Below are 24,928 nucleotides of genomic sequence, written 5' to 3' on the forward strand. Positions count from 1 at the left end.
GATTACTTAATTATTAGTAGCTAAATGTACTTTAAATATAAAATATAAATATTATTATTGATACATGAATGTCTAAGCAGCATTTTACTATTAATTTAAATTCTTTTATATACTTTCGGGTGGCTTAATTTACAACATATCATCATTGAACTCAGCAAATGTTTTATATTTAAAATCTTAATAAGTAAAGTAACTGTATCTGTCAAATCTCTTTTACGAGGCGTTTTCTGCACCACAAAAGTTAAAGACAAACGATACAGATAGAATAAAAGATCATTCACACAATAACAACACGTGAATACAGTAACAGTGATAACTTTGTTTATTTGAAACAAGCTCTGTTCATATTTTTTTTGTACAGCTCTTTCTAAAGAGACGGATTAAAATAGATTTGGGAACACTGCTATAATCATTTAAGTGCAAATGAGTAAATTTCTCTACTGAAAAACACTACAGACTATATCACACACTGTCTACGCTATAGAGGGGGAATGTGCTGCCTGGATGTGAAACGTTATCGATGGAATGTTTCAAGTGTGCGGGGACGTCAGGATGAAAACATTAACAGCGGTTACAGTATATAGAGAAAGTCTAACATGCACAGTATTTTTGGTTTACAAGGCTAATGTGCAAAAGTTGTTAAGACATCGAGCAGTATCAATGTGATAGAAATGTCGTTAACTCGATGAGCAGATGAGCGTTCAGCGGAGGCAATAAGGTCGATCAGTTTACAGGCACTGTAAAGATGAGTTTATACATTCTGAATCTGGTAACGCTTTATCTCACAGGTCTGTGAATTCAGATTGAACTCCTCCGGCGTTTCCTGAAAAGAACCGTGTAACGTGGTACTAATTATAGGTAGAACTGGAGAGTGATCAACTGGTACTCTTTATATATATATATATATATATATATATATATATATATATATATATAACTCTTGAATGCTAGCACAAGCCTTAAGACTTTTTACGCACAACATGTCTACAAGCAAACATAAAATTCAGCTTTTATGAACAGTAAAGTTTCCAATAATGACTTAATGATGAATAAATATTTACTAGGGTTTAAACTGAGCTATTTCATTCATGTAAAGTTAATAATAAACTCAATACAACTAACTAAACTCCAGCTTTATTCTCCCTAAAATTAGAACCGAACTGCTTTGTTCTTTCCAGGAAATGTTCAATAAATCACCTGTAAAATAAAGCGTTACCCTGAATCTTTCCGTTCTTTATGCTGAGAGTTCATGTTTATTGCATCTTTAATAGTCAACACTCTGTCCCAACATATGAGAGAAGTTTTTAAAATGTCAGCTGCAATTGAATCTGAAGTGTAACCGGATAAATAAATATCCCTGAACTCTGAGCAAACCTGACAACCTACAAGCTGTTCAACTGGCCAATAACCTGAGAGTGAATGAGCAGACGTCTACGGCTTTCAAACACAATTCAGATGTAATTAAGAAAAATTAAGGAAAATAAATCAAGTTGTTTTTCCATTCGCAAAAACTGACAGCTGCAAAAAGAAGACAAAATATCAAATAATGGTGTTAACTACGACGTATGGCAGTCAAATAATAGTACGTAAAATCTCTAAAAATTATAAATAAATGTAGAAAACACAGGAATGAGCCTTTTTTTTTTTTTTTTTTACGGAGGAATGGGTTCAACATATTGCCTCTCTGCTTCTTGCTGGTTCTCTCAAGCATGACCTTAAAAAATGGTGGAACATTTTTCCTGATGGGCAGCAGCAGCTTAGCTTATGATGACGACTGACCCACTCCAGCTCCACTGTGTCGGACACACGCAGAGAAGACGGGCAGGAGGATACTTGAGGATGAAAGTGTCATTGCTGGACGTTTGCTCATGGCTCAGGGCATGCTGCCGGAGCCCAGGCCGTCCTTCTCTGCAGATATGGACTTGACCAGCTCCTCCACCCAGCGGACCTCAGAGGCCACCTGCTCAGCCAGGACGTCGTAGCGGTTTTCCAGACGCCCGAACTTGCGCTTGAGGATGCTGGCGGCGTGCATGGTTAGCCGGGTTTCCTCCTGGCTCTTCTTGCGCTGGGCTTGAGTGCGCTGCAGCTCTTGGCGGATGTGGCTCAGGTCGCTGGAGATGCTCTGGTTCTCCTCCTTGTACCAACCCTCCTTCTCCTCATATATGGACAGCAGCGCCGCCACGTCCTCCCGGCACGAGCGCTGATTGCGCTCCAGATCCTTCAGGCCTTCCTCTGCCGCCGCAATCTCCTCAAGGACCTGGGAGAAGCGCTCGAAGTTGACGTAAGTGTTGTTGGGCGGCATGCTGGAGTGTGACTTGATGGTGTACTCCTTCAGACGAGTGGTCTTCAGGCGCCTGCGCTCAGTCTTGTGGTCTCTCTCCTCCTGGCGGACATTTCGCCTCTTAATCACCTGGAGACGGAAAAATGTAAAGGTAAGTTAACAATAGTGATATTTGAGATATCAAAAAAATCTATTATTGATAAATCTGCTATTTTCTTAACATAAACGAACATTTTTAATAAGGATTTGTTAAATTAACTGTGTAATGGATGGACCTCAAACATATTTTTGGTGCGCCTGTAATGCAATTTCTTGTTCTTATTTGATGAATAAATAATAAAAAGAAAAGAACAAATGTGGATGAGCTTGAGTAAGTAAAAAAAAGCAAAACGAACATGAACAAGAGAATTTAAGTGAGTCTGGAGAGGTGGTTTTAAAATTTGAATTGGATGATCTATCAGAAAGAGGACTTTATATGAGCACAACAATTCAGAAATGTACTTAGAGGCTTCACCGTGTAGAGTTACACTGAGTTTTAAACTCCACATGCAGCCAGTGGAGAGTTGACAACAGTGGAGCAGTGTGCTGTCTGCACTTTGTCTTTGTTAGAAGGTGGGCTGCAGCATTTTGAACCATGTCTCGACGAGCTATAACGTATAACAAATTACAATAATCTAGTCTTGGATTCATTTCTCAGCAGTTTCAGAAGATTAAATAATTCTTAAAGTTTCTTAATATGAGTAGAAGCTCAGCAGCTGAGCACTTTGCCTCAGTGTTGACTGTTACTACATCAGCAGATATAAACGCTAAACAAAACACTCACCTTAATCCAGGGGTGTTCAAGACTGTCATCGATTGTCATTCTCTTCCTGCAAAATAAAAGAAATCATCCGTAAGTAAATGAGCAAAAACTTATTTTTAACTGTTTATCTATTATGTATATCTATGTTTATCTCTGTGCTCTTTTTTGTTGATCTTCAAAAAGAAACCCTAATAAATCTGGAAAAGTTCATACTTGGGATCCTTGACCAGCAGGCGGCGTATGAAGTCCTTGGCCAGCTCGCTGGTGTTGCTGAAATACTCCTCGTCAAAGTCATAGTTGACAGCTGAGATGTTGGTCAGAGTCTCCTGCTTCGTCTCGCCCAGAAACGGTGAAGCGCCGCTCAACCTGCAGGCACACAGAGTTCGCTTTATAAAACACACGGATCACATGGAGGGAAGTGATTTATGTTGCTACAAATGTCAACAGGTTGTCGCGATGTGAAACATTACTCACAGAATGTATGTGATTACTCCGATGCTCCTGCAAAGAGAAGAGATCAGAACATGAATGAAAGTGCTCGAAACGGGTCAGTAAACAGTTTTAAAAGGAGAAAAAAAAAACATGTTGACATCTTACCACATGTCTGCCTCCAGTCCAAGAGGCTCGTAGTTGACTATTTCAGGCGCTGTAAACAGAGGAATGAATGCTTTAATTAAAACCAGATGTAGAGGTCTGAACGCACTATCATCCACTTAGGTTTAACTGAGTTTCCAGTGTGGGCGCACACAAGCACAAAAACACTTTTTTTTTTACTCTGTGAAATTCAGGAAGGAGAATCACGAGCTCACCAACAAACTCTGGTGTTCCAAAAATGTTCTTGAACTCATTTCCAGCTTTAATCTGATGAGCAATCCCAAAATCAATCAGCTTGATCCTGGGGTTGGGGACATTCTTGTCCAGCAGCATGATATTCTCAGGCTGAAACATAAAAACAATACGAGAGAATGAGGTTCGGATACAGTTCACATGTGAACTCGATTCAACGTTTTTTAACTGTCGCATTTATAGTTTCTTTCTGTACCATCTCCTCTGTCCGTCTCTGTTCAAACTGTCATACTCCGTCTCTACCTCACTGTTGTACACTTTGTCAAGTATTGAGTATTTTATCCTAGATTTATACTTAATATTTCTATTTCATAATATCTTATATAATATTTTAAAGAATTCTGCACATTGTATTGCATATTTATAGTGATTTGTTGTGATTATTTTCTTTTAATATATATATTTCTGACAACTTGCTGCTGTAAAAAAAGAATTTCCCTACTTAGGATCAATAAAGTCCATCCATCCATCTAGCTAATGAAATTCTGACTGTACTTCCTTTATTTATTTTATTGAACCAGGCAAGATATTAAGAACAAACTCTTATTCACAGTGACAGCCTGGCAGAAGGAAAAGCCTCTTGAGGGACGGGGTGTACGGCCTTATCAGAGAAATCATTAATCAACAGCAGCATTACACAAAGAAAACATGAGCCACTTTTCTATCTTGGCGTCAGTGTCCTGGACTTGATCAACTGACAGCAAACTGCACAACTGTAGATATACCGTCCTGTCTTTCTTTGTAAAAACCTCTCTAGATATTTAAAGTACGACCTAAACTTCTTGCACAGAACTTCTCACTAACGTGTCAACTGCGACTGCTGGCCCACAGTCTCACAAACAATCCGCTCTCAAGCACACAGACTGCTGACCTTGAGGTCAAAGTGAGCGATGCGTTTGGAGTGTAGATACTGAACGCCGTCCAGGATCTGCTTGAGGAACTGGGTGGCCTCCTCCTCCGTCAGAGACTCCTTCTCAGCCAGAAAGTCGAACAGCTCTCCTCCGGACACCAGCTCCAGGATCAGGATCACGTCGGTCTTGTTTTCGAAGATGTCGTGCAGGGTGATGATGTTGCTGTGCTGGATCTCCCGCAGGATGTTGACCTCGCGCTCAATCTCCTCGCGGCTCACCCCCCGCCGGCTGGACGACAGCCGCCGCTTCTTGATGAACTTGGCAGCGTACTCGACACTGCTGTTCTTCTCCTTGCACTTACGAACGATGGCGAACTGTCCACTGCAGGGAGGAGAGGAGGAAAATCTAGCTTCATGTTGCTATAATGATTGAATTCTTGGCTGCCGGTCAGAATACACAGGAAACAAATCAGTTTGAGCTATAATAACCTGTAGTAATTAAGATTTTATAGAAAAACTTTGCGTCCCAACTTGTTTGCCCCCAAAAATGAAGCAACCTTTACTTGTGACCCTTCATCACAGATTATAGCCTCAATGTGGACATAAAGTTCAACCAAACAGGATGTTTTTTCTTTCTTAAATTGTTCCATTTGAAGGATTTTAAGAAACCTGAAGAGGCAAAAATATCCTTTATTTTACAAGAAACAAAGCAATTTGACGGAGATGGCCGCACACTGTCTCGCTTACTGCTGAATAAACATGAAAGTACATGTTTGTTCAGCAGTAAAAAAGTCTACACAAACTTCCTCAGGTATATCATTTTTTCTACATACAAGGAAAAACTGGAATTGGAAAATGCTCATTTAACAAAATAAAACACCTTATCAAGTCATTTCTGTCCATAATCGAATTATAAAAAACTATTTTTCTTAATACAAGTGAAAGAATCTTCCAGTAAGAGCATTTCATCCCGTTTCCAATAGAAATAAACTTGTTTGAAGACTTTTCTAGATATTAGAGTCTATTCCCTTTTCACTTGTTTTGAAACTTTAAGGCCTTGAAGAAATAAATGAAAGAGAGATTTTCAAGGATCTTAATTACTGGAATAGAAATGATTGATGTTTGTTTCTAAAGTAGCAGGTAGATACGCTGGAAAACTGACATGTGATGGTGAAATAGTACATGTCCTAACTATTGTAAACAAAGATAATCTATTGTAATCTAGAGTCTGGTTTCGAAAAAGAAAATAAATAAATAACATTACTTACAACAACAAAAAGGACCAATGTGCAGGTGAGGAGGAACATTTCATAATGCAGTAATACTTTATGACTGTGCAGAGAATTGATTACTCTCCTATTAAATCTCAGCATACCTTCCTATCTCAGCACACACACACACACACACACACACACACACACACACACACACACACACACACACACACACACACACAGCCCTGATACAGCACAGCAGAGGTGGAAAGGCACATTGAGAGGCAGTGATGTCATACCTTTGCTGCATTACTGCAGAAAAAAAAAAACCCAGCTCAGGTAAAGAAAGTTGAGTTTGAACTATTAAAATAGTGATGACTCGTTCACAAACTATCAAACACACTCTGAACAGGATGTTTAATATTCTGCTGACACACACTTAAATATTCTGGCCTTCAACAGATCTAATGTTTTAGATGGTTCGGAGCTCAAACCTGAAATCAAAATGCATCTCAAACACTTGAGAGAAACTACAAACACTGGTAAAAGACATAGAGTTTGAAAAGAAAAACCTCTTAACTAACTTTATCTGAGTCTCAACATGCTGTGCACATACTACCAACTAACTACACTGTTTTCAAATCCCATTTTTTAATTGATACGACACTACATATGTGGTGGACACATGAATCTCTCTGCTGGCCTTCAAACATGCCAGAAATGAACACATCCTAAAGCATAAATTCTGTGTTTTAGGTGCATTCAGACTCGTATTTAGAGCCGTTCTTCAGCGACTGAAACACCCGACACACATTCAAGTATACACAGTGTCTTCAGCTGCACGGACTACAGTCGGAGACAATAAATACCTGCCCAGCTCCTCTCCCATCTCATAATGCAACTCAACATCCTCTTGCCTGAAGCCAGCCATGGTGCGCTGACTGGAATGATGATGACGGGAACAATGCCTTAGGATTCACTGCAGAGAAAAAAAAAACAAATAGAGACAAACATAAACAACAACAAATACTGGCACAGATTGGTGTGGAACCAAAACAAAGCCACGTTAGTAGAAACATCATAAAAAGCCACAATTACAGGGGTTTTTTTTTTACACCCACAAGGCAACTGAGCTGTGAGTACCTGTTTCTTTCCTCCTTATTTGGCCTGAGTCAACACAGCTTTAGTTTTCAGAGACTTTCTGGCTGATGTCAGACCTCTGCATACCAGTCCTACTGACATCATCTCCTGCCCTGGACCACCTCCGACTCTATTAAAGGGATTTAGACACACTAACAAGTATCTTCCCCTCGTGATTTAACCTTGTTTTACTGTGACTGGTGTGTGTGTGTGTATATATATATATATAAAAACACAGTTAACACTTAACTACTTCTGATTGTAGCTTAAAACACACAGAGCTGTAAAAGATGCTGAATAGAGACTCATTCGTGTTACAGCAGAGACTTCTATCTGTAATAATTAATTAAAAACAACAGGAATTGCCTCAAACACACCAGGTGATACAGCTTTTAAACTTACAGGAGGAGAAATAAAGGAAGAAATCCCGGCGACCGGGGAGCGGAGCTAGCTTAGCTGGTTAACCAGCTCAGGTTAACGTAAGAGTATAAACACCGGTCGACATACGATTAATAACGCTGAATAAATGTTTGTATTCAATCCAACACAACGTGAGGGAGTTGTTATAACGTACACTTACAGTATATGTTGGCTATGAGAGCTGCATTCCCGTCCGGAGGAGCTGAGAGTGAATTCCCACTGAACTGAACTGAACTGTGCTCAAGCTAGCCACAGTGGAGCACAGAGCTTCCGGTTCTCGGCTTCACAATAAAAGTCTGACCAAACATTGTGGCACACCACTGAAGTTGTGTTGTTGTTGTTTTTGTTTTTTACTATTCCCTTTTATTTATTTTGATTTTAAAAAAGCAAAACAATAAGAACTCGTCTGTATGATACACAGAGTATTTGCATTTATATTGTCACCAGAGCACAGAATTATTGAATAATGGTGTACATGAACAAAATAATCCCTCGGCTCAGTCGGTTATCTTAAAGCCAATAAATGTTCAATTCTGTTGACTAATATTTATAAAATAACACTGACAGAAAACCATGCAAACCTAAACATACTTTCAGTACTTTCATACTTAGAGTAGAGTAAACATACCTCCAGACTTAAAGTATGTTTGACAGTGTAACAAAACAAAAACACCATCGACCACTGAAAGCACCAAGACTGTTGTTTCTGGGAATCTGTTTACTTTTTTCATGAGAAAATGATTCAAATTTCAATTACACACAAATCACATTTTTGTTTTCTAAAGCTTATTTGAACAGGGATCTTTTTTTAGAGTCAATTTAATTAATTATCTTCTACAAAATATATATTTTCACGGTTAAATTAATATATAAAATGTGAAAAAAGATAACTGTGTTGGGGTTGCACTGCCTGGGTAAATTTGGACTCATTACTTCCAAATCCTGGATATGGACCTAAAATGAACTCCACAGTGTTTTTATTATATCTTTAATTATGTTTATGCACCAAGTTTAAAGCATATTTGTCGTTTCAACTTTTAAAAAAATTACAGAAATACCATATTTCTTTATATACACTTAAAATCCTGTCACTCTGACCAAATGTCAGTATAATGCATTTAGTTCAATAAGTTCAAGTTCCACTCACCATGCAGGAAAAAAACACTATTGACGTGCAATGTTTTAATTTTTAAGTATAAAGAGTGTAAACACATGAAGTAAAAATGTGCCCTTTTTATTCTGAAAGCAGGAGTCGCTTAAGTTCCGGTGATGTGTCCATTGACGCAGTCGAACATCCGGCAGGAGGAAGAACATATGGAGTGACATCATGCTGAGTGAATGAACCCGCTGCATTACGTCAATGGATAACAAGATCGAGCATGCAGAGATTAAAGAGGGTCTGGGGTCATTCAAATAACGCTGCGTGCCATCAGTGAAGAGAATAACCGACTAATAATGTACAAGAATAATAATTAACATGGCCAGTTGTGTTTGGATGTGTTAGTTTCAGTGGTGGAAGAAGAGTTCACATCATTAAGATACTTAAAGTGTTAATACTATAATTGTGCAGTTAAAATAGGGTCAGTGTTTAATATCATATAGGATGTGTTTAGATTTATATTACTGCAGCATTAATGTGTTAGGCCTATATTTCACTGCTGTAGATGTTTAATGTTGAGCTAATTTTAACTATTTTATATGCTGTTGGGTAGTTTAATTCACATTATTCTGTAAGATAATCACCATATGTTTGTGAGGACCACGTTTCTCTGGATATTCAACTTTTCATGAGCTCAGGAAAACAGCTGCCCCGATCAGGAAATGTTTAGTTTGGTTTATTTAGCTTAGATGTAATGATGTATAAGGTTGCAGTACTGTAGTACAGTACTTGAGTAAATGTACTTAGTTACATCAATCACAGGTGAGTTTATCGTTGGCAGGCCAACTGAACAACTTTTGAATGTCTTAATGTACAAATTAAATGATCCCATTTAAAACACACAAACAGAAATTACAATAATATGCAGCAGCCTGTCCAGACTAAACTTGAATATGAATAACTGGATAATCATATTATTATACAATACACAATATTTATCAGTGTTTAATGTTATGCCAGTTCAATTCTCAATCAAGTGTACTGTCAAATAATCAGGCTACTATTTACACTGCAATCAATAAGAAATCAAATTTAGTAAGAGGTCCATTGAGTTACACGAGTTCTTATAACATGACAGCGTTTTCTAATCTATGAGCATAGGATAGTAAGTACTAAAACCACAACAACACATATACATATATAGAGGCTGTCCTGTGAACTATAATTACATTGAAAATAAAAGGTTAGGGATGGTAAACTGTAGCTAATGTGCAAAATAATTGTGGAGCTTTGATAAAATGTTATCTAACACATGTCAAACTTTTTTCTGCATTAAAGAACAGAGAAGAACCAAAATCCTCAATGAATTAAAATTAATTTATAAATTAATAAATGACATAAAATAAAGAATCATATATACACAGAAAAGATTATAGCACATAATATTCAAATTGTATTATTTAATATTTATTAGTGTTGTTCATGTGGTGGAAATTGAATTTTCCCTCATTTAGAGATGAACAAATATATAATAATACAACAAACAGTTGTCTTTTGTATATTTAATAAAGCAGGATAATAAAAGAGTAAACAGAGTGAATCTATTTCAGCTGAGAGGACAAAGCTGACACACACTGTGTGTGTTTTACAGGTCTGACCAAGAAGCACAGAGATAAACACATTTTTGTAGTGCAGAAGGGAGGAACTCTCTTATGGCCTCGAACATATTCAATCTTCACTTGGTGTGTTAGATGTCTCATGTTTTGGCAATCTTCCTCCTCTTCTTGGCCAACGAGGCACAAAAACACATAAATATATCATAGTGAAAATGTATTAAGACATAAGATAAGGGAAGGAGTCATTAAAAGTAGAAAAGTTCAGTAAAGGTTCATACAGTCATATAGACATGTCTAATGGTGGCTCATCCTTGACTGTAGTTACACATCTAAATGTAATACTTACAGTCTTTAGTGTTACTGAGAAGGAAAATACATAATACATACAGAAAACATACAGAAATTAGACACTTTGCTTCAACAGTTCAGGTTATTGGTACTTGTAGGATCTATATTTATCATTTCAAACATCAGAATCACTTTTAATGTTGCTTTTAATGTACAAACACCGACAAACAGCATAAATCAACAGAACAAGTTCAAAGAAAAAGACACAGACTTATATGTGCACTTATACATATCTATAAACAAACGTGTAGACAATGGTGCAGAGAGCAGAGGATGCTGAAATAAATATTTTATGTGCAGGTTTCTTTATGTACATGAGGTAGGTGGCTATGACAGAGTCTACAGTAAATACAGTACATACAGTATGCACAGCTCTTTTAAAAGAGACACTGAATTTTAAACAATGGGAAAATAAGTAATAAATGGTTTCCAGGTTCAGTGGATATTAAGAGTCCTAGGGTTATTGTACAGGACAGTTAGTGGTTGGTCAGAGTGACGGCCTGTCAGACATAAAAAAAAAAATCAAATACAATCAGCTGTGCATAAATTATATATTAACTTATGTTTTAAACCTTGAACTCTATAAAAGCTCAACAATCCTGAGCAGTCAAATACAGAAATAGACATTTTTTTATCACCCACATTTATTTATTTGTCATTTATTTATACTTTATAATTGAATGTGTCTTTCACATTAAACAAGACACATTTAAACCACATATAAAATACCATACTTACAATAAAACTTTAATCTCTTATCCGCCTGACTGACTTCGACTCTAACCAATCACAGACGAGTTCCCTCGCTCTTCGGCGGTGGCAGCCAATCAGAGAGCTCGCACAGCCGAGTGGGGGCGTGGCTTGTCAGAACAGCTGGTGGGGGCTCGTGCGAAGGGGCTCGCGCCGAGCGGTTGGCTGGTCGATGGGGGAAACAACAACAAGCTAGCATCATGAGGGTCCCTGAAACACTGATCGGGGTCGTTTTTCTCATCCAAAAGGTGAGACAGACCGAGTGTACTCTCTCCGTAAACTGCTCATGTGGTGCGTTCACTTCCCGGAGCGACACGTGGCCGATTAAAAAGCAGCCCGTTTGTTTTTGTTTTTTCCTCCAACCGGATTATTAGCTTGGATGCTAGGACTGTTAGCTTGCAGGAGATCAACCCGCGGGGCCCTCACTCCTCTCTCCTCTCTCCTCTCTCCTCTCCTCACTCCTCTCTCCCTCTCTCACCCTTTTAATGTGTTATTAACCGAGGAGGGATTACTGCTGATTCACTGACACACTACCGAGGGTTGTGACGGACTGTTAGGAGGCACCGGATCGATAATATTGATGAACTATCAGTGATAACTCAGATTTTAGGCTTCAGGTTAAATAATATGTTCGTCTGATCTCAATGTGGTTCCCTAAAATACTGAAACCAACCTACTCTTTGAAACCTAACTCCTCCTGAGCCGTGGTTGTTTATTTTCTGTTCAGTGGAAAGAGACTTAAAGAGGTGTTGATTCAACCTAATGGTAACTTTAGAGGCTGTTATTGAGCTTTATTTTTATTTAACCATGAAAGGTATTTGTTGTATTTTACTCTAGGTTGTGTAGACTTAACCTTACAATGCAACAGCAGCTCAAACTACACTATATTTCCTAATATTCAGTGTACATATAGAGGCTAATATTATTATTAAAATAAATTAAATAGAGAGAAGTTGTATTTAAAAGGCCCATTATTAGTTTCCCACTCTTGTGCCTGGGTTTGTAGTTTAGAAATATGCATTTATTTAAGTGATTTAAGTGGATATATTTGTCAGGACACATTGATAAATCAGTGTAATGGATCCATGCCAACAATGATTGTTAAATGTATTTCCTCAAACTGTTGAATTCAGAAGTGTGGGACTGCTCATATGTACATTATCATCACTGTGCAGTCATAAATATACCATGTAAGAACTTATAGATGTCAATTAAAGGCTTATTTGTGGAGTAAGGTGACAGGTTATCAATTAAATTTGTATTTATCGTTGTATTTATGTGGATGTTTAATATTTTGTCTTGCTATTTGCACTGATGTAATTTTGTTTTTTAAGATTCACATATTTGTATATCTCAGGACGATGTTGGAAATAAGTGCTTCTCCTTTGGATTGGTGTTTTTAATCCATCCATAAATAAATGCAGACTACTTTTTCTGCCTTCACCTTGTTGGAGGACTTCAGGTGAAACAGTAACAACAGTTCATGTGCAGCTGGCAGTAATGTTCAAGTCCATGATTCAAAAGTCAAATGTTACTCACATTTCATGGACAGGTGGAGTGACACAGACATTGTTATTATGTTGACAGGTGGTGGGAGAGTATGGCATGGCCCATTTCAGTGACAAGGGCAAGAGCAAAGGAAAGGATTACTGCATATTCTTCAACTCGCAGTGGGCTCGTCTACCTCAGGACCTCAATAAGGCAGTAAGTCACCGACGAGCAACGAGAGGTGTAACCGAGTCTGTAAGCAATAATAATAATAATAATAAAGACCCTGTAAAATGTTTCACAGTCACTCACGCTTGGGGATCAATAAACTGTGCCTGAGACAGGATGTTAGGACAGGAATATAATTAGTTGCAGTAATTCATCCTGGAGGAAATAAAAGAGTGAATCACAGTTTCTAGGTCATTAATAAATGGGACTTCATTTTTGGAAATAATTGTATCATTAGGACAAAAAAACAAAGTCTTTTTAAAATTCAGAAATAGTTTCATACATCCATTATCAGTGGATCTCTATTGACTCCAGTCTGTTTGCAGCAACAGCAATTATCCAGCTCATTTAACTGATTTATGAAGCATTTGGAAAGAACAATTATATCCAGTCTATTAATAAATAAAGAACATTTTTAAGTGTTTATCTGTAATAGAATTTCCTTCCAGCTCTGGTTAACACTGCAAACCTTTTATCTTGAAGTCACGTCTTCAGATCTATGACCTGACAACATCGGTCCTGTGCTCGCTCTCTGAAGTCCCGGAGGGAGGCTTCCCAAATCGCATCCCCATGGTGATGAGAGGCAACTGCACTTTCTACGAGAAAGTCCGACTAGCCCAGCTCAACGGCGCCAAGGGCCTGCTCATTGTCAGCAAGGACAGACTGGTAACCCGGCTCAGAACTATAAACGTCTAAAGGCTGTTGTGTGTTTTCATCGTGAGGTTTAATTACTTTTGGCACTTCATTAAACAGAATGTTTCTCTTGTTTTCTTTCTTTACTTGCAGACACCACCTGCAGGAAACAAGACTCAGTATGAGGAGATCGACATTCCTGTGGCACTGCTCAGCTACTCTGATATGCTCGACATAAGCAAGGTGAGAGGCCGGCCACTCGCCATCTTTACCAAATGTGAAATAATGTGTGTTTGATGAGAGGGAGAAATGTGTTTTCTTATGTACCGTTTTAACTTAATGCTGTTTCTCCTGCAGACCTTTGGTAAAGGAAGACAGGTTGCCATGTATGCACCCAATGAACCGGTGCTGGACTACAACATGGTGATCATCTTTTTGATGGCAGTAGGAACAGTTGCCATTGGAGGTTACTGGGCCGGCAGCAGAGACAGCAAGAAGTAAGTGAACACAGTGAAGGATAGAGTTGGAAACTGATAGTCAATGTGGGTTATCACTCCATGATATTGAATTCTTAGTTGTGTGTGAGTGTTAAAATTACAGGCAGGGATATACTGAGGGGTAAATTCATTACAGCTGTTTAATTTCAGACTAGAGAACACCCCCCTTTATGGGTTATAATAATATAATATATAATATTAAAAATGTAGAGTTTACACACTAGATAATGCTCCCATGAACATTTATATTTATAAACTTTATTGTGCATTTTTAATATGTATTGTTTGTTTTACTAATGTGGTACAGAGTATATTTTGATCCTCTCAATATGCCGTACAGGTATGATGGTTTATTTATTATTCTGTTATGGTGCATTTAGGTGGTTTGGAACATATTGTTCATACAAATTGTACGTCACTATTTTATGTACTTCTTCTTGTTTTGTGTTTCACCATTTTGTAATCACATGACCTGTCAGGTGACCTCTTTGGACAGGTACATGGCACCTTTTATACAAAACATGCAGATCAAAGTGATTTACATATAAAGATAAATACAAATAAACCAAATTCCTGAAACGTCACATGGTGATTTACCAATAAATGTTGCTGGGAGTGATATCTAGTCAAAAACTCTACTTTTCCATTTTCCACATGTACTTCAGTCCAGCAGTATTAACTGCGTTCGGATGCTTTTTGTAAACCACATCTACTAAAGTCTTTTGTGGGATAAAAGCGGTAGTTGATTGTTAATGATGATGCAGTGTATATTTACCCAACTTTGTACTTTCCACTACATTACATTATTACAGGACACAAAGTTTCCTTCTGCCTCTTCATGCCAGGCTTTTAAGCCCCGACTGCTAAATTTAAATCAAAGTTAATTTATCAGGGGAGTCGTCCTCAGGGAAAATTAGTCACCGTTTTCTTGGGAAAGAAGAACTCAGTCGTTTCTGTTAGTGGAGCCTGTGTATTGGTCTCTTCTTTTCAAACCAAGCAGCCTGTATTGTACCACTGCAACTCCACTAAAGGGCACTGTTGTTTATTTGAGGCCTTATGACTGACTCACCAGCTTAAGCCAATCCTGGTCCGTCCTTCCTGACGGAGTTGCCAAGGTGACTGAGGGCACAGTCAGATGGGGTCTCTGACGCACAGGACCGCAGGCAAAAAAAACCCATTTTGGAATATGAGTGTGTGTTTTGAACTCGGGAAGGAAGCGAGTGCAAGCCAGCCAAATGATGGTAAATATTGACTGTGGATGGTAGGATGATCATCCTGGCTGCGTTTGGCAAGTCTCCAAATGCTGTTGAATAAAATAAGTTAAAGACAAAACCCAAGAGGCAGGCTAACTGCTGACTACTTTACTGAAGAAGCTGGCATAAGCAGAGTGTTCACAGATACGGATCCTTGGTCTCTAAAGTTGTGAACGAGCCTCCTTAAGTCAGCATGCCACTCTGAATGTTCGTTTCTCCTCCCGCAGGCGCTACATGAAGCACAAGCGGGACGACGGTGCGGAGAAGCAGGACGAGGAGACGGTTGACGTCACCCCGATCATGATCTGTGTGTTCGTGGTGATGTGCTGCAGTATGCTGGTGCTACTCTACTTTTTCTATGACCGCCTGGGTACGACAGACACACTCACACATCCCTGATCCAAACACACGTAATATAACCCTCAGTATGCTGCTCTTGATATAAGATACTTGTTCACGTTTTGTTAAAAAAAAAAAAGCTCCACTTTAATGTGACAAGTAGATTAATAGTGGTTTCAGTTTTCTGTGCCCAGTATTTATTGCTGTGTGGGGGGATGGTTTGACTCTCAGAGCCAGTCTATAATTTTTCCCTCTCTCATTGTGGTCTGGCATGGCTCAGTATGCATTTGCTTGGGAAACAGAATGTGAAGATGACCGGCCATGTTTTTCTTGTGTGCTGACAAATAATCTCAACTCATGGTTTTACTTTCTAGCCTTTCTCCCAGACTCCTTTTCTTATCTTGACTGAGGCATCAGAACAAAAGCCTTTCAACACCTCATTTTATAAGTGCACACTTACCAGGCTGTCATTTGTCTTCTCATTTTTAAACCGGATAAACCGAATCACTATCACATGCCATCACTGCCAACAGTGTGGGTTTAATTCGCTGAGAAGAAGGATTTGGAATCAGAAGATTGCTGGTTAGAAGCCCATCTGAGCAAATCTTGGATAATAATTCCTCCATTTAGCTCCAAGCCACTCAAGCTACAGCAGAGCCTTTATCCTAATTTCCTCTAGCAGAGCTGCTCAGCGTCCAGCTTTATAAGACTGTAGATGCAGTTTACAGATCTGAATGTGTGAACCTCTTGAGTGTGGCTGTGCTGTGAGAAGAGCTTAATGGCTCAGATAACATTTCACTGATAAATTGATTAAAAAAAGAAACCTGGCTGCTGCTGAACGACCGACCGGCTGCTGCACACTTACCCAGCACATTAAATGCTGGACACAGTGGTGAAACTGATACAACTATTCAGATATTTAAGGACTAACTTTGTTAAACACCAAAAAAACAGCATTTCCTCAACAGCATATGAGTGGATATCATGTAATAAACTGCTCTAATCTCCTGCCTGCCTGCTGTTTCCTCTCTGTTCAGCCATTTGGGTCATAGCCATCTTCTGTGTGGCCTCCTCTGTCGGCCTCCACAGCTGTCTGTGGCCTTTTGTCAGGAGACTCCCGTTCTGCAAGTGCAGGTGAGACAAGATGCTATCTCAACACATGTCACATTGTTTCCTGAATCTCCGTACAGTTGCATAAGTTTTGTCCTGGGTGCAGCCTGAAAACCGCCTGCTCACTGTTGATCTGAGATGTCGTGGTTACATTTACTGATGTGTGGATCGTGTTTTGACCACAGGGTCCCGGAGAACAACTTGCCGTACTTGCACAAACGGCCGCAGATCCGCATGTTGCTGCTGTCGGCGCTCTGCATTGGTGTCAGCATCACCTGGATGGTGTTTCGCAATGAAGACCAGTAAGTGCGAAGAGAACAGTGTGTCAGATTCACTCCACTACGAATGCTCACACAGACTTACAGTCAGCATGTACAGAGGAAACCAGCCAGCAGCTGCGTTCAACCACAGATGTTCTTTCAGGATGTTGTTGTTTAGATTACCAGCTAAACCAGGAAATTCTATTATAATGGATGTTTAAATCCATAAATATGTTTAACCTAAGTTACCATGGAAACCCTGCAGACTTGCCTGGTCTCAGTCAGGTTAGTTTTCAGGCTGAACTCGTGTTACAATCAATCTGACAGAGAAGTTCTTCTCTGAAGGTTCCTGTTTACTGCGGAGTCTGTTTACATGTCAAATTGATTACATCTGACGTGGACTTATTGTCTGCTTAAAGTCTAAACTCTTCTAATCTTTTTCAGTCTAAAGTATCTGCAGCAGTATTCCAGTCACCATGGCTGTAGCCTTGTAGTAAGAAACAGTTTTTACAATTTGTTTAAATTAAAGAAACGAAGTCAGACAGCAAATCTGGAGGCTTTTAAACAATATGGAAGCTGTTCTGTCACTCGTTCAAAGCTATTTAAATGTCTTATCGTGCACATCTTTATTTTTAGCTCACATCAAACAAAGAAAATTCACACACATGACTTTCAAAGTTCTTGAACTTTATTGGCTTTATTAAGTTTTTAATAGTTAATTCAAGTCTTTTCACAATAAGCTACTCTTTTCTGAACCTCCTTTCTAAACACCCTTCTGGTTTCAGGTACAGAATATTTGTCTGTTTTATCCAAGCAACTGTGCTTTAATTATAATACAAAGGAACAAAATATTTTTAAAAATATTGAAAAGCACAAACATATAGAGACAACAGCATTACCATTATTATTATATTGGTTTCAGAGCACATGTTGTTGTGTGTCTGGTGACATAATGGTAGCATTTTCCTGTCTGAGTGTGAGAACATGTTGGAGGTACATTATATGACGACGGTGTGGGCTGACTCACAGTCTTGTTATGTGTCCTCCAGGTGGGCGTGGGTGTTACAGGACGCCCTGGGGATCGCCTTCTGTCTCTACATGCTCAAAACAGTCAGACTCCCCACATTTAAGGTGGGTCAGAACACTCATAAACTACAACAATGTGGAACATTTTTAAAGGTTTTAATTATGTTTTACTAAATAATAAATGTTTGTTGTCTCTTCTCTGCAGGCTTGCACCTTACTACTGTCAGTCCTTTTTGTCTATGATGTTTTCTTCGTATTTATTACACCCTTCTTAACAAAGGTTTGTCAGCACTGTTACTTACGGCTGTTCAGACGTCTGCTGTCTGTTTACTGTGCGTCATGCTTACGTTGCCCGTGATCTTCTCTCCACAGAGTGGGGAAAGTATAATGGTGGAGGTAGCGGCTGGTCCCTCTGACTCCTCCACACATGAAAAGGTGAGCCGGTTTTCAAACTCCTCTCAGCACAGAGGAGAAGTGGTTGATGGTAACACTGATGTTTGTGTTTCCTCCAGCTTCCCATGGTGCTCAAAGTGCCAAGGTTAAACTCTTCTCCCCTGGCTCTGTGTGACCGGCCCTTCTCCCTCCTGGGTTTTGGTGATATCTTAGTACCAGGTAATTAACTGTGTCATCATACCACGAGGAATTCAAACTGCTGGAAGCTCATCGTTGTGTGGTCACAATCAGACAGTTATTTAACCGACAGTGACCACAGTCAGTCCATTTAGAGCAGAAAACACTGATGTGGTTGTCAGCTATGTAAACACAGAACTACTCAACACCCACGTTTCATGGATGCATATTTATCACTATATAATTGCACATAACAAGATTTAGTTCTCACAAATGAATAACTGCAAAATAATGTATTTTTAATGCAACATTTAATTGAGAGAAACTTGGCTGAACACAGTCACATCTCTTTTTAATTGATCTGATTAATCTGAAAGCCTCTTTGTTGTTTTTTCCAGGTCTCTTGGTGGCGTACTGTCACAGGTTTGACATTTTAACTCAATCCTCCAGGATCTACTTTGTGGCCTGTACAATCGGTACGTACATGGAGCTTGTGAGGGTTGTAATGGTGATAATGTTGCTGCAGAGTTATAATAACGGGAGAGATTAACATTACAGGTGGAGGTGGGGAATAAAATGTTACAGAGTTCGGTCTGTAATAAACAGACATTCTGCAGGACCGGTCAATAGAGAGTACCGGTACCAACCTGTAGTCGACATTACAACAACCGGGTCTTGTGGCACCCGCTGTATGTAAGATCCAACCATTGGATCAAACTTAGCCTCGTTATATCGTACATTTTTATAAAGTTATGATTTACACACTACTAAAATAAAAGTGGTTGTACCACTGAGATAAGTTACAACTTAACAACTAAATAGTTACACATGCAGGGAGACATAAAATGTCACAGAGTTATACTCACTGATGGTGAAACAGCAACACAGTGATCGATTAGAGACCTAATTTATTGATATATTTTACCATGACGATGAAACTCTGTCTTTGATTGGCCACTGAAACTAGTTATAAAATGAAACTGGTTATACCTCAAGTAACCGTGGTGCAACCGATTTAAGTAGCTGATTTAGTTACAAATGAACTGACAGTAATATTGTTTCCTAAATTGGCCTTTATGTTGGAATCTATCAGATTTGACTTCTTATTTCACACTGAGCTGATGAAAAAATGAATAGAGTAGAAGGACAACTCCACTAAGATCCAATTTATATAATAAGTCAGTCCAGACAGGATTTAAATTGAGGATCAGCGAGTTACACGCACACACACACACACACACGTGTACGGGATTAACAACACTGACCAGTGCAGATACTGTTAAAATCCCCCGACATCCCCTGGAGAAATAAACCCCGGCTGAATGAGGTTTTAGACTGACTATATATTATTTTAAGTGTTGGCTGAACATGACTGGACTTTGAAACTATTGACCTTGTGTCTGTCTGTCTGTCTGTGTCTCTCTCTCTCTCAGCATACGGCATCGGCCTGCTGATCACCTTTGTGGCCCTGGCCGTGATGCAGATGGGTCAGCCGGCCTTGCTCTACCTGGTGCCTTGCACTCTGCTCACCAGCCTCACTGTAGCACTGTGGCGCAGGGAGTTGCCCCAGTTCTGGACTGGAAGTGGATTTGTGGTGAATACCAGTTTGATATGACTGCCTACCGCCGAAGAACAAAAAGACTTAAAAAAAAAAAAAAAAGAAAAAAAAACACAAAAACATCTAGTTAAATAACAATGCAGAGTAAAGTATAACTTTAAGTTGAGTAACCCCTTTAAATAATTCCATCCGTTCCAACTGCCTCTTTCTGTTTTACTGTCCCCCTCCTTCCCTTCCATCGCTGCTCCTTGCCCTTTATTTAACTGTGGGTGTAGTCTGCTGCTGAGGGCTCAGCTGTCTGTGAATGTCACTGCAGGTATTCAATCTGGGCTTGTTACTTTACTCCATTAAAACATCCCGATCTTACTTAAGGTTTCTTTTATTGTTGTTTTTCCCCTTTAGAGTAGATGTTTGTTTGCACACAACTAGACTAGTAGTGAAGCTGTTACTGGTGGTGCTCATAGAGATGTAGATTAACTCCTGTATCTTTAATATTATTGGTTGGCATGTGTTACCTGTGTGGTTCAGTGGGACTTTCTTTAATATGCTTCCCTTTTCTTTACGCATATCTGGGACTTTGTATGTACAGGAATACCTCTGACAGCATTAAGGCTCCTTTAACTGTGTTTAACAGTTCATTTACCCTCAAATCTACCTGTGGACAGAGGAATGACTGTATATTCTTTGGTTTTGTTTGTCTTATCTATTCTGTCCTCTGTTGTCATCATTCAGTTTTGTTCTCCTCTCGACACAATCCAGCCGTCTTATATAGACACTTGTTTTTGTCCCCTGCAGCCTGCCATAGCGCTCGCACCGATCAACTGTACACAAACTGCAGCGCCGCAGACAGAGGGGTCCTCGACTAAACCGGAGCCTCAAACCACAGAAGCCACCAGTCAGAGCGAAGACTCACCCCGGCACTCGCCTCAGGAAACGCCGCTAGCCAAGAAAGACGAAGAGGGAAACAAATCTGACTGACAGGACGTCTAGTACGGCATTTACCATTTCACTTCATGTTTTATTCGTTGTTGAGGTTTTTTTTTGGTGTCTCAGTCAATGGACATTTTAAGTACGGACATTTATTTGCACTTGGTGCGAAGGGAAGAGCAGGAGATCTGTTTTCTGAATGGCTGGCTCAGCGGGGCACCGGGATTGGACACGTGAATTTGAGGCATTTAAAACTGACAAAACACATCCGAGTATTAAAAAAAACCCGCACAGCAGCGGCAGCAACACCTTCTTCTACATACAGACAACATGCAGTCTGTACCACCTCTAAAAAGGGAATGAAAAGAGACATCTGGAAGCCACACAAGCTGCTGAACAACAGATACTCCCATTAAAGCCTGAAGGCCCGGTCACACCAGCGGTTAAAACGGCGACATTTAACAGCAAATATCAAATAATTTCAATGGAATCTCTGCGGTTAACGGTCAGGGTGAGTTAAAGTCCCCGCTATCATATCCTATTAGTGGTGTTGCTCCATACAGTTTTATTTAACCTCCTCTGATGAGAATTCATCTGCATCTAATCTTTTTTTTTTATATATAAAAGGACCAGTGTTTAGGATTTCGGGGGATCTATTGGCACAAACCATTAATTATATTTTCATTAGTGTATCATCGCCTGAAACTAAGAATAGACAAATCAAAGACTGGCTCTAGAAAGGACCTGTCACATGTTCTCCTACAGGTTTGGGAAGGGAGGGGTGAGTGAAGGTGGTTGCAATCTGCAATCTCACCGCTAGCTGCCACTAAATCCTGCACTCTGGTCCTGTTGTAACAAAAAGATTTGCAGGTTTCAGGTTCTCAGTTGTGACGATTTGAGGCTTTTTTTGTCAAACATGAAGGTAAACTGAATGTCTTTATCGTTTCTTTATCAAATAATCAAAATTAAAAAGGGATATTTTCATTATTTTCTGACATTTTTGAGACAAAACGATCAAGTATTGGCAGTTGGACAATCGGCAGATTTATCTATAAATGCTAGTTGCAACCCTGCACTGTTAGCAAACAACCTTATGAATTGAGAGCTTTCTGTCCTCCTTCAGTAAATCAAATTAAATTAAATTGTGTACAAGCCTAAGAAATACCAGGGGGGAGTTACAGTCGTCGTTGGTGATCACAATGTCACCAAACGTCTAGAACCAAATATTTTGCTGTGCCACTTTCTGGTGTGACGGGGCCTTAAAAGGTCTGAATGTGCTTTTAAATGAACTTGTTCGTACATGAAATGTCGTCTGAAGACCAAATGTGTTTATAGCTGTTCCAAACAGCCGCATGTGAAGAGTTTAAACGGCCTGTTGTCATAGAGATACAATGCTCAAATGGAGGTAAGGTTTAAGTTGTTGCACTATTCATTGTTGGTTTTAGTCCAATGTTGGGAAGGTGGGTTTGAGACGCTGTTACAGTTCAATAAAGCACTTCCTTTGAAGCATACGGAGACTCTTCAGCACACAAATACACAACCAACCACATAACAAAGCCTCCATTACATCATAAACACAGAATATAAAGTACAGCAGTGAAGAGTTTCACACCCTTTAAAATGTGGTGCTATCATGGTTGTTGACTGAGCCAAAGCCATTAGATTCCTTTTTCTTTTTAAACTGAAGCATTTGTTGTTTTCTCATCTTACTTTTGGTATATTTTGGTTTTGCATGCTATGATTTAGATTTTTTTTTTGCCCTTTTATATAAAAGCAGTGTATAATCTATAGTGCAGACTTTGTGAACATTGTCGGTGGTGCGACCGCCACAGATTTGCTCCCCAGTAGTTAATCATATTGTCTTAAGAATTTGTTTTTCGGCCTTAAATGTGTCCGTGTCGGGAGGTACAAGCAGAATGTGTAAAAGTTTCTTTATAAAGAAAAACAAACTACTGTACTGTACTTTAAATGATGACGTGCTGCAGTTTAATGTGTGAGCGGAGGAGCGTGTGATGGGTTACCAATGTTCATAGATTAGTTTGTATGACGCATTTGCACAATATTTTTGAATTCATGTGCCGACGGAAGTTGTTGGTTCATGTCTGTATATGTTTATGTATAATCCATAAAAAAAAAAAAAGGTTTAAAGCAACGGAAACCGAGGTATCAATATATCCAATATTCATTCATTTAGTTTTTCTAAGTCACTTCATTGTCTAAACAGAATACATATTAAGAGATATTTCTGATTCTCATTCATTTATGATGCCTATTATCCAACATTTCTGTGTAGAAGTTGAGGTCAAAAGGTCAAATGAGAGCAAGTTTAGTTGTCTGGATGTGTGCCCTCGCTGATTTCCAGGAGATTATTCATTCACCAGTATAGTTTGTTGTCACCAAGTGGTTTTTAATGCCTCTGTTGAGGAATACGTATAATAAAGAAACATTGTATCTGATATTTGAACTGTTTGTTTTTTCCTGTTGGAACAATATTACAGATTTAGTAACAGCAGCTTCGTTCAGGTTTTCTGCCGGTGTTAGTTCTTGGATACGCGGGGGTTTCTGAGACTGAACGTGTGTTTTCATTGTGGCCCTCCAGCTGTGAATAAGGTCCACTGCTGTTCGGGGCTCTGCAGAAATGAACAGCAGTCCAACAAAGAGCCTCTTTGTCGCTTCAGCTCAGTCACTCAGAGTGAAGGGCTGTTTGTACTGGATTAGTATCTGATCAACATCCTGTTTGGTGGATGGGTCGGCACAGAGCGCCACACAGCAACACGAGTGTGTGTGTCTACATTTATTACTGGGAGCCCTGCTGGAAATTCAGCTTCCACCTGAATCTGAGTGTTTGTACTGAAGCTGCTGTTAGCTCACTTTCTGACAGCAGTGTAAGAGAGTAGCTGGTTGTATTAGTCTCACAGAGCCTAGAAAGAGAATAACTTGTAAGCACAAAATGAGACAATATTTAAAAATTGTTTCGGGCTTTCACATCTGGCACTGATTGCCCTGATGCCTCATTAATGATGAGCAGGCAGGAGGTTTAATAAACACCCAGTGAGAGCAGCCAGAGTGATGTCAGCTTTACCAAATAAAGAGGATTGTGGTGTTAAAACGCACGCTCAGCTTTTGTTGCCGTAATCATTTGTACAAAATGTACTGTTTTTCTTTTTCTGGTGCTGAACTGCAGTTGAGAGAAATCAAAACCAGGCAATAAAAATTAAAAAAAAGGACACTAATTTAGGAAGATACTCACATGATTTGTCACACTGCTAAAGCCTCATATTAGCATTAGATGAACTTTGGAATATTTTTTTACACAGAACAAGAACTTAAATTGGAAGAATATTAAGAAGTGATCTCTTAATGGCCGGTATGAACAGGAGGAATGACACACATATGGTACATATGGGCACCTGACTACTGTTTTAGGACAGACTTGTGAACTTGCCCTTTAAAAGTTAGTTAGATTTTTTTACTTCTATCAGCCAAAGTAAAATTATTCAGAATGTAAAACCATGAGTTACATTTAGATGTCTCACACTGGATCAAGTCTACAAGTATACAAAGCTGTGGAATCGAAAACAAAGACCTGAATGTTATCTTTGTTTTGAGCCACCTCCAGTTCAGCATCTTTAAAAACAACTTCAGGTTTTCTTTCAGGCACAAAAACAGTCAA

The 24,928-nt window shown here is 39.2% G+C and overlaps 2 protein-coding genes across 4 annotated transcripts; one reads left to right on the top strand and one right to left on the bottom strand.

The window, feature by feature from the left end:
• Positions 1–306: 306 nt before the first annotated feature.
• Positions 307–7,813, bottom strand: dapk3 (death-associated protein kinase 3). 2 transcript variants are annotated; one of them, XM_051399397.1, is made up of 9 exons: positions 7,714–7,813; positions 6,863–6,972; positions 4,801–5,161; positions 3,893–4,022; positions 3,681–3,729; positions 3,558–3,584; positions 3,297–3,449; positions 3,105–3,150; positions 307–2,410 (listed from the first exon to the last, which is right to left on the bottom strand). In XM_051399397.1, exons 2-9 carry the CDS (start codon positions 6,922–6,924, stop codon positions 1,874–1,876), a joined length of 1,365 nt encoding a protein of 454 aa, XP_051255357.1. In that variant the 5' UTR covers positions 6,925–6,972; positions 7,714–7,813; the 3' UTR covers positions 307–1,873. The 2 variants fall into 2 exon arrangements, with proteins under 2 accessions (XP_051255357.1, XP_051255364.1); XM_051399404.1 differs by lacking the exon at positions 7,714–7,813 and adding an exon at positions 7,137–7,264.
• Positions 7,814–11,477: 3,664 nt separating this feature from the next.
• Positions 11,478–23,711, top strand: sppl2 (signal peptide peptidase-like 2). Of its 2 annotated transcripts, XM_051399319.1 has the most exons (16): positions 11,478–11,614; positions 12,954–13,070; positions 13,566–13,748; positions 13,869–13,958; positions 14,073–14,212; positions 15,693–15,835; positions 16,842–16,938; positions 17,100–17,216; positions 18,224–18,305; positions 18,406–18,480; positions 18,573–18,635; positions 18,713–18,812; positions 19,169–19,246; positions 20,204–20,364; positions 20,604–20,644; positions 21,124–21,267. In XM_051399319.1, the coding sequence occupies exons 1-16, from the start codon at positions 11,567–11,569 to the stop codon at positions 21,131–21,133; spliced, it is 1,545 nt and encodes a 514-aa protein (XP_051255279.1). In that variant the 5' UTR covers positions 11,478–11,566; the 3' UTR covers positions 21,134–21,267. The 2 variants fall into 2 exon arrangements, with proteins under 2 accessions (XP_051255279.1, XP_051255267.1); XM_051399307.1 differs by lacking the exon at positions 20,604–20,644 and having other exon boundaries at positions 21,124–23,711.
• Positions 23,712–24,928: the final 1,217 nt, after the last annotated feature.

Source organism: Dicentrarchus labrax, unplaced genomic scaffold (genome assembly GCF_905237075.1).
Source record: "Dicentrarchus labrax unplaced genomic scaffold, dlabrax2021, whole genome shotgun sequence".
In the NCBI taxonomy this organism is placed as follows: domain Eukaryota; kingdom Metazoa; phylum Chordata; class Actinopteri; family Moronidae; genus Dicentrarchus; species Dicentrarchus labrax.